The sequence below is a fragment of the Condylura cristata genome, unplaced genomic scaffold (assembly GCF_000260355.1).
Source record: "Condylura cristata isolate star-nosed mole 26May11 unplaced genomic scaffold, ConCri1.0 scaffold00004, whole genome shotgun sequence".
Lineage (NCBI taxonomy): Eukaryota > Metazoa > Chordata > Mammalia > Eulipotyphla > Talpidae > Condylura > Condylura cristata.
In genome coordinates, this window is record NW_004567105.1 from 15120453 (window position 1) to 15130630 (window position 10178).

The 10178-nt window shown below is 37.5% G+C and overlaps 1 protein-coding gene across 2 annotated transcripts in view; it reads left to right on the top strand.

The window, feature by feature from the left end:
* NTN4 (netrin 4) overlaps window positions 1-8296 on the top strand; it is a 100898-nt gene extending 92602 nt beyond the window's left edge. The window contains exon 10 of one of the 2 annotated variants that reach the window (XM_004675796.1): window positions 6891-8296. In XM_004675796.1, the coding sequence (XP_004675853.1) occupies window positions 6891-7027 (137 nt within the window). In that variant the 3' untranslated portion in view covers window positions 7028-8296. The remainder of the gene's footprint in view (window positions 1-6890) is intronic. The other variant, XM_012720697.1, reaches the window with a different exon arrangement.
* Window positions 8297-10178: the final 1882 nt, after the last annotated feature.

Consider the following 10178-nt stretch of genomic DNA (forward strand, 5'->3'; position numbering starts at 1 on the left):
AGACAAGCAAATACAGGATTTTTACCTGACCACTCTACAGGCACATTTTTCATTTTGTGTCATTAGCTGCTTATTTCTCTATCTCCCTCATTAAATTGAGGCAAGTATTTAGATCGTTGATCATAGCATCTCCAGAACCTACCATTAGTACCCAGATAACAGTAGTGTAACCAGGTAATCAGTTCTAGTAAGACATAATTTTTTTAAATCCTCTGTTGTTGTTTCCTGTAATGTAGTATTATAATAGATAGCACTGGTGAAACAGGTGCATAATTTATGTATGTTCTGAGTCAAATTCTCTCCAAATGTAATCCTGAAAACCACAGTTATGTTAATATGAAGTTATTTTTGCTCTTTGATTAATAAATTTGAAAGAATTGGACAGACAATTCTACCTGTTGGTAGAGACAAACTGCCAATAAATTATTTCCCCAGCTTAAACTATTTAAATACTATAAATCTCTACTTTTTTTGGCTATTAACTAGTTTCTCACATCCTTTTATACTGTTCCAATATTTTAAGTGAATTTAAATTTTAATAAGAAAAAGAAAATGACATTTTAAATAATGAATAGGTCTATTTCCAAAGAAATGAAATATTCAAAATCTCTGATTTTGAGTACAAGAAACCAAGAGTCATTCATTTAAGTTCTATTTCCCAATAATTTATGTGGTGGGGTTTTCCTATAAGCTCTTTCTACTGTCTTGGCAAAAGGAAACAAAAAAGAAACTCACCCAGTTTTTAGTAAGACATTAAAAACAAAAGCTTTGACCATCTGAGCCACCCTCCAGGAAGTGAACTATACTTCCTAATCAGGTTTCTGCCAAACAGTCAAAGAATCAACTGAGTTCATCACAATTGAAAACATAAGCGCAATTATTCAAAGAATTCTTGAAAACATGTTTACTTGCTTTGAAGAAAAGACTGGAACCTGCCAAAGCAAAACCAGACACTCTTTCATTTCACTTTGTTTTTCCATTTTTACAAGTTCAGTAGCTAAGGCCAAGAAAGTTGATAAGAAAACCTGAAATCTTACACGCCAACTTGCTTCCTTTGCTACTTTTGAAAAAGAAGCAATTTAATCAGCATCCCTGCACATTTATCCACTCCTACATTCAAATTATACACTTACTAATTCATCAATCATATAAAAATATGTATTTTGTTATATTGTATATATTCTATACATATACACATGTGTGTATATATATATATATACATATATATGTATACATATATATATTGTTTTTATTGAAGCAACATTGGTTTACATCATTGTTTGTATTTTGAAAATACAGGTGATATTACCATAGTGCACCCACAGTCCACCACCATAGTCTATTGTGCTTCCTCTCCACTTTGTTCTTGGCCCTGTCTCTTCCCCTCCCCCTTCTGATTCCTCAACACCATAGTCATCTTTCAAGAGCTAGTTTTTAAGTTTGGTTTTACCTGACCCTTTGTTTGCTTTCTCTATATTCCACCTCTAAGTGGCACCGCCTGGTATTTGTCTTTCTTCTTCTGACTTATTTCTTTTAGCATAATCCCTTTCATAGCCATTCTTATTGTTACAAATGGCAGGAGTTTGTCTTTTTGATTGCTGGGTAATATTCCATTGTGTATATCTATCAAATCTTCTTGATCCATCATCCATTTTTGGTACTTAAGTTGCAATTATATACATTAGAATGTGAAGACAAGAGCTAAAGTATAATATTTTCTTTTTCTGTGAATACAAAATTAATGTTGTGCCCCTTGAGTATGTAGCAAAGTAGCTGCCAAAAGTACTGGAATAGGAAAATACAGTAAATCATAATGTGATGCAACAGATAACATAACCATGTTTGTTTTGGGCCTGATACTATCCCATAATTTACAGATTTAAATTGTTTTTTATTTGTTTAATTATATGTATAATTTAAATTAATGGCAAATTCCTATAGCATTTGTTCTACTCTAGTTTCTAAGCAAGTTCATTAAAAATACTAGACATGGGCCCTCTCTGGTGGCGCAGCAGGTTAAAGCACAGCACTAAGAAGCTAAAGCCACTTCCTCATGAGTTCGATTCCCGCCTACCCCGGAGGTGACCACATGGCGTGGCAGACCTCTCCTGACCCGCCCGCTGCTCCCCTCAGCAGTGTACTTTGTCGATCTGCCTGTTCTGCTCCCCACTGCGGAGGGTGTTGAATCCTCTCACCCTCCACATCTCTGGTGTACCCCAGTCTCTGGCCTGTACCCCAGTTCTGTATGAATAAATAAATAAATCTTTAAAAAAAACAAAAAAAAACGGCCCTCCCTGGTGGCGCAGCGGGTTAAAGCACAGCACTGAGAATCTAAAGCCACTTCCGCATGAGTTCGATTCCCGCCTGCCCCGGAGGAGACCACATGGCGTGGCAGACCTCTCCTGACCAGCCCGCTGCTCCCCTCAGCAGTGTACTTCGTCGATCTGCCTGTTCTGCTCCCCACTGCGGAGGGTGTTGAATCCTCTCACCCTCCACATCTCTGGTGTACCCCAGTCTCTGGCCTGTACCCCAGTTCTCTATGAATAAATAAATAAATCTTTAAAAAAAACAAAAAAAAACGGCCCTCCCTGGTGGCGCAGCGGGTTAAAGCACAGCACTGAGAATCTGAAGCCACTTCCGCATGAGTTCGATTCCCGCCTGCCGCCTGCCCCGGAGGAGACCACATGGCGTGGCAGACCTCTCCTGACCAGCCCGCTGCTCCCCTCAGCAGTGTACTTCGTCGATCTGCCTGTTCTGCTCCCCACTGCGGAGGGTGTTGAATCCTCTCACCCTCCACATCTCTGGTGTACCCCAGTCTCTGGCCTGTACCCCAGTTCTCTATGAATAAATAAATAAATCTTTAAAAAAATTTTTAAAACATTAAAAAAAAAGTTAAAAAAAAAAAAAAGAAGAAGAAGCTAAAGCCACTTACACATGAGTTCGATTCCCTGCCCTCAGCCCTGGAGGTGATCTACATGGTGAGTCAAGACTTCTCCTGACCCACCCGTTGCTCCCCTCAGCAGTGTACTTGTCAGTCAGGCTGTTCTGCTCCCCACTCTGTCTCTGGAGAATCCTCTCACTGCCCCTGCACCTCGGGCCTAAACCCCAGTTCTCTATGCATCAATAAATATATATCTTTAAAAAAAATTAGACTTAACACTGAAGCTTCCTAAAAATTAGTTTTAAAAGTGATTCATTATTTCAGAAATTACACAATCTCATGACCTCTATATTTTAGCCACTCTTAATTAAATACTGTGATGTTTTTCACACAGAAGCCAAGGTACCCCTTTAAAGGATTTAAATACCACATAATCCATCTTACATGTGTGCTATCTAGTGTTTGAAACCTCTGTCATTTTCCCCTCTCTTTTCTGGAAAACACCATCACTTCTATTTTTATGCTTAGGACTGATTACATTTAATAATGTTTTTAAATAATCCTTTAGTATTATAGAAGCTATTATATATAGGAACACAGGAGAAAATTTTAAGCTTCAACATTTCTAACCCTTAAAAATCATCTTTGTTAACAGCTTAGTGCAAATTCTTTCAGACTTTGTTCTCTGCAGCTATATATTGTATTTTTTAAGTATAATAAAAATCACTATATGATCCATTCTACAATCTGCTTTACTCAGTTAATAATCTTTGCCTTCGGGCCCTCCCTGCTGGCACAGTGGGTTAAAAGCACAGCACTGAGAATCTAAAGCTGCTTCCGCATGAGTTCGATTCCCGCCTGTCCCGGAGGTGACCACATGGTGTGGCAGACCTCTCCTGACCCACCCGCTGCTCCCCTCAGCAGTGTACTTTGTCGATCTGCCTGTTCTGTTCCCCACTCTGTCTCTGGTGAAGCCTCTCACCGCCCCTGAGCCTCTGGCCTGTACCCCAGTTCTGTATGCACAAATAAATAAATCTTTAAATAATAATAATAATAATAATAATCTTTGCCTTCAGTTTTAGTTTATTTTCATATAATCTAACATTGACCCCTATTCAGATTTCCCAGCTGATCTCATATGTCGTTTAGAGCTGGTTCATCCTGGCCAGTATTCAATCCAGAATCACATGTTGTTCTGGCTTTTTTTTTTTATGATTTATTTATTTATGCTTACAGAACTGGGGTACAGGCTATCAGTGTGGTTGGTGAGAGGATTCACCAGAGACAGAGTGGGGAGCAGAACATGCAGATTAACAAAGTACACTGCTGAGGGGAGCAGCAGGTGGGTCAGGAGAGGTCTGCCGCGCCATGTGGATCAGCTCCCTGGCCGGGAATCTAACTCATGCTGCAGTGGCTTTAGCTTTATAAGGTGGTGCTTTAACCCGGTGCACCACCAGGGAGAGCCCTGTATCTGGCTTTTAAGTTCCACCGTTCTCTTTCATATGAGTATCTATCTATTTATTATTGTTGACGTAATGATTATTGTTGAAGAACCTAGGCCAGGTATCCTGTAGAGGATCCAATTTTCTATATCTCGTCCCCTGTGGTGTCATTGAGGTTGTCTCCTACTCCCTATATTTCCTATAATCTCAATAAAGAGACTTGGGTCAACGTGAGTATTTGGCCAAAATTCATCAAGGATATTGCTGAATTGCATCAGAAGACACACTGGTTCTGGATAACCAAACATCAGTATTGCTAAACTTGACACTTGGGTTGAAGGGATGACAATCAAAACTGTCTAGTAGACAGTTTTGTTTTCCCTTTTGAGTCTAGATAATGATGACTGTGGTGTTACTTAGTCACTATACAAACATCCAGTTTCCACTAAGCATAATTTTATTACTAGTTGAAAATTGATCACTTCCTAGATCAATAATATCATTACAGTTTGAAAAATTGTTTTTTTCTAATTTTATCTAATTTCTTTCTTTTAAGAAACTTTTCTAAGGATCTTTCTTTTCCAAGCTGGACTGTTAGATTACCATGAAATACAGTTCCTATTGAAACGACAGGATAGGACTCTCCCTGGTGGCTCAAGGCTTTAAAGCACGGCTCTATGAAGCTATTGCAGCCACTGCAGCACGAGTTTGATTCCCAGACAGGGAGATGACCCACGTGGTACAGCAGATCTCTCCTGTCTCCCCACTGCTCCCTCAGCAGTGTATTTCAGTCAGTCTGCCTGTTCTGCTCCCTACTCTGTTTCTGGTGAGTCCTCTCGCACACACCCCCACCCCCACCCCACACCTCTGCTATACCCCAGCTCTGTATGTATAAATAAATAAATCTTTTAAAAGAAAAAAAAAAGACAGAATAATGCTCTTTCCCCCTTTAATTTCCAATTTTAAAATTAAGAAATATTGTTTAAGATTTTACTTATTTATGCATTTAAGACCTGGGGTGTAGGCTAGATGTGTGTGTCGTGGAGGGCACAGTTTGAGAATATTCACCAGAGACTGAATGGAAAGCAGAACAGGCAAACTGACTGAAATACACTGCTGAGGGCAGCGGGTGAGACAGGAGAGGTCTGCTACAGTATATGGATTAACTCCCTAGCCTGGGATAGAAATCATGCTGCAGAGGCTATAAAGAGATTCATAATGCCAAGACTTAAGCCTTGTGCCACCAGGGAGGCTCCAAATTAAGAAATACTTTTAACAACTGCTTCAAATGACAATGGATTAGTTTTTCTCTTTCTCTCTCTCTGTTTTTTTTTTTTTGAGTGTCATGTTGGCATGTGAATTTTTGTTGATTTGTTATCTTCTTTTTTTTTTAAAGATTTTATTTATTCATACAGAATTGGGGTACAAGCCAGAAGTGCAGGGGGTGGTGAGAGGATTCACCAGAGACAGAGTGGGGAGCAGACCAGGCAGATCCACTGAAATACACTGCTGAGGGGAGCAGTGGGTGAGACAGAAGAGGTCTGTTGCACCACGTGGGTCACCTACCTTGCCGGGGCTCGAACTTGTGCTGAAGCAAGCTGCGGCCAGGTTCATAGTGCTGTGCTTTACCCACCTTGCACCACCAGGGAGGGCCCTGATTTGGTATCTTTCAATACACATAACTATGATGTTTCATGATGCTCAAATTACCATAGCTTAGACAAGTTATAACCCCTTTCAGCCGCTCCTATATCCTTTAAAAATTATTCTCCAGGGCCTCTCTAGGGAGGGGTTAAGTCCTGGCACTATCAAGCTAGTGGCAGCCACTGCAGCATGAATTTGATCCCCAGCCAGGCCAGGGAACTAGCCAACATGATGCAGCAGACCTCTTCCTGTCTTGCTCGCTGCTCCCTTCAGCAGTGTATTTCAGTAAATCTGCCTGTTCTGCTCCCCACTCTGTGTCTGATGAATTCTCTCACCCTCCCAACCTCTGGCCTACACACCAGTTCTTATATGCATAAATAAATAAATAATGAATCTTAAGAAAATAGTAAAAACATTTTCAAAATGATTCTTTAAATAAAAATAAGTCTTTTTAATTTTTTAAAGCAAGTAAAGCAGAAAAAAATAAAATGATCCCCATTAATCCTTGAATGTTTCCCTGATTTTTAGCACAATAAGATACTCATGTTTACCTTCTGTCTTTCTGCCCTAGACCTTGAAAAAGCTGTTCTCCAAGAAACTTTGCTTAAGTCAGAGTGTTGCAACTTACTGGGAGACACTGAACATGTTTTCTAATCTTGCTGGTCCTCAGTTTGCTCATTTGTAAAACAAGAACAATAGTACTGACATCATGGGGTTATTTTCAAAATTAAATGAGACAATCATGTTAAGCAGTTAGCACATAGTAAATGCTTATTAAATTTCAGTTATTGTTTCCTATGCCTCTTCTCTTTAACCATGAATATATAAAACTTTGGACTATGCATTTATAAAGCTGCTGAAGTCATATATACTTCTGCAATAAATTTTGATGTTATCTAGCCACTAACTTTGTTCTCTTTTAGGTCTGCAGTACCTTGTAGCAGGACATGAAGATGTAAGAACAGGCAGACTTATCGTGAATATGAAAAGTTTTGTCCAACACTGGAAACCATCTCTCGGAAGAAAAGTCATGGATATTTTAAAAAGAAAGTGCAAGTAGCAACAGAAGTAGATAACAAATAATGGCACTTGTCTATATAAAAAAAACACAAACTTAATGGAAAGGAAACCTCAAAAATGAAACTGGAATTTTTTAAAGTGCCAAAATGCATAGAAGTGTTCAATGCATGGGTCTTGTCTAACCTATCTCTCTTGGGCCCATGTTAAAATATAGTTTATTTCATAAAGAGGAATGAAAAAAATTTATGCTGGTACCTATTTTCTATGGGACTGATTCTGAAATTCCTAAACACTAAGAGTATTTTAATAACACTATGATATTTAGCAGTAATTTGTTAAAGGCAATACATTTAACAAGGCCTCCTCCCATTTTCAGATAGGTTCGTTACATTTGCGCTACTTAAAGTAATTAATGAGATTTTAAGGAATTCCCAATCCTGCTATCAGAAAAGGTATTTCTTTAAAAGAGCCTTCTCTTTTGTGATACATGTGAACTTTGATCTGTGAGGTTTTAAATAGAACCTCTCCACATGTACACAGTATTTCCTTGTATAAAGCACTTTACTACCTAACACTTGTGTTGTGAAAGTTTGGACACTACTGTTGCAGAAAGGACGGGAAAGGGCGTAGAAGAAAAACCTACTGAAACAGAAGCACTGCCACTGTGGACCCACTGAGCACATAAAGGACGATGTGCTGTTTGACTCTGAACACTTGGAGAACTATGTGAAGATGCAGCCTTAAAGGAAAAATTTGCATGAAGTCTCAGCTTCAGGCTAGAGGTTAGATTCCACAGATACCAGCCGTGATGAAACTTTTAAAAAAAAACTAAATAAGAAGAGACTTTAAAATATGAGGAAGAAATTATAAAAATAGAAATACGCTTGGATAAAAAGGAAGTGGATGTAAACTTAAAAAGCTCATTTATTTGCAATGCACTTGTAAACACTTCAAAAAATTATTGTAGACACAGAATTTGTTTTATTTTTGTGTTTAGTATTTAAACCTGAGTGTTGAAACAGTTTCCTCCTTGCCTTTATTAACAATATATGGTCATTTTTTGGGCACAATGTATGTGATGGTTCACCAAATTAAAGTTTTTCATTAGTATTCAACTTCTGTACCCATGATAATCACTATACATAGTTTACTTTGTACTTGAATATACAGAACATGATCCACAGTGCCATAAAATTAACTTCACATACAGAACTGTTTTTTCCTGAGGTCCTGTGGACTTGCTAAAAATATATATATATTGCTTTGTTAATTTTTTATATTGCATATATGTAATAAAAGAATATGATCTCCTGAGTTTTGTCTCATTACCTGCCCAACTAATTCAGAGTAACTGAGAACTACCTTCTCTTAATGAAGGAATTTAAATTAAATTCCTCAAATTATGATTAAAAAATTGAACAAAGGGTATGTTTATTATTATATATATTATCCCATTACTCTAGCTTTGGGGATAGAGTGGAAACTAAGTCAGATGGGTTTATTTTCTGCAGTCATTGAACATGATTTTTTTTTAAACAGGTGCATTACATTTTACATAATACAATGAGTTTTAACCAAATAGAAAGGTAATTAAAGTTTACTGCTGAAAATACAAAAACAAAACAAAACTACTATAATGAAAAAAAGAAACCTAAATTAGAGCCATCCTGTGATAACAGTGTGTCTCTGCTGCTGGTCTGCTTTCTGTGCATATACATACATTTTATGGAATTGGTAGTATATTATATATATTCTTTTTTTAAAGTTTGACTGTTGTTTTTTCCTTTTTTTTTATTTTATAACAGTTTATTTTTACATCATTTTGTACATTTTTTTTTTCCATCTCGGTTGTAATCCCTGCGGGTTTCCCATCACCAAGTCACCCGTGTGCCATCACCATAATCCCATGCACTCCCCTCCTCACCCCCCCGTTATTATATATATTCTTATAAAATCTGTGTGCATCACCTATAGCATGTCTCTCAGCTTCTTATCCTAGTGGGTGGAATGTATCTATTTATAAAACATATTGACAAGTCTATCATACTGAAAAAAATCTTTGAAATTCATCTAATATAGGGCCCTCCCTGGTGGCACAATAGGTTAAAGCACAGCACTGTGAAGCTGTCCCAAGCTACTGCAGCATGAGTTCAATCCCCGGCCAGGAAGGTGACCCACATGGCGTGGCAGACCGCTCCTGTCCTGCCTGGTGCTCCCTTCAGCAGTATATTTCAGTTGATCTGCCTGTGCTGCTCCCCACTCTGTCCCTGGTATATACTCTCACTCCCCCACATCACTGGCCTGTACCCTCATTCTTTTATGCATAAATTAATAAATCTCTAAAAATAAATAAATAAATTCATCCAATATAGGATTTTCTTGAGTTTCAATATTGCCAAGTTGCTTAATTTTTCCAATGCATTATATTTAAAATAACTGTTATCCGTTAAAAAGAAACGTAAAAGGTTATTTTTAAAAAGTGTAGAAAGATGTCTGTCATGATTATTGGGTGGAAAAACACAGAGTAATACATGTAGTTTTAGCTCCCAGCCCCAAAACACATTTATAATATATACAGTATTTTTTAAAATAAAAAAATAGATTATAGTTACATTAGTCCTTGTAGAGGAGAAGAGATTTTTCCCTGTTATTTTGCATTTCAGTGATCTAATGATACTTAGTCATTTGTCTTTTAAAACAACTATAACTTAATAGCTTTTAAAGAAGACTAAAGCAAAATCACAACTAAAAGTTTAATTTGAGCTACTTTATCAAATTGTTGGGCCCTCATACATCTTTGTATTCTTCTTTGACTAGAATCTTAACTAACTGCTCTTTCAAGTGCCTTTTCTGGCAACGCTTTAAAGAACAAATAATTTATATTAATTTCTTAGTATCTTGCTTATCATATCACTTACAGACCTTCCCCTGCAGTTTTTTTTTTTTTTTCCCATTTCTTATGAGCATCATTTGGCTTCTAAAGTGAAAAAAAAAAAAAAGGACAAAAATGTCTGTATTCCCATTCAGCAAAATAAACAACAAAATGGAGCATCAGCTAGCTGCCTTGTGACCCCATTCTCATTCCATCATTCCATCATTCTGACACACTTCTTTATACACTTGCTCCTCCTTGGCATCTTTCAAAATAACCATCTTAGTACCAAGGCAACATAGTCAAATGAAATTTCCAT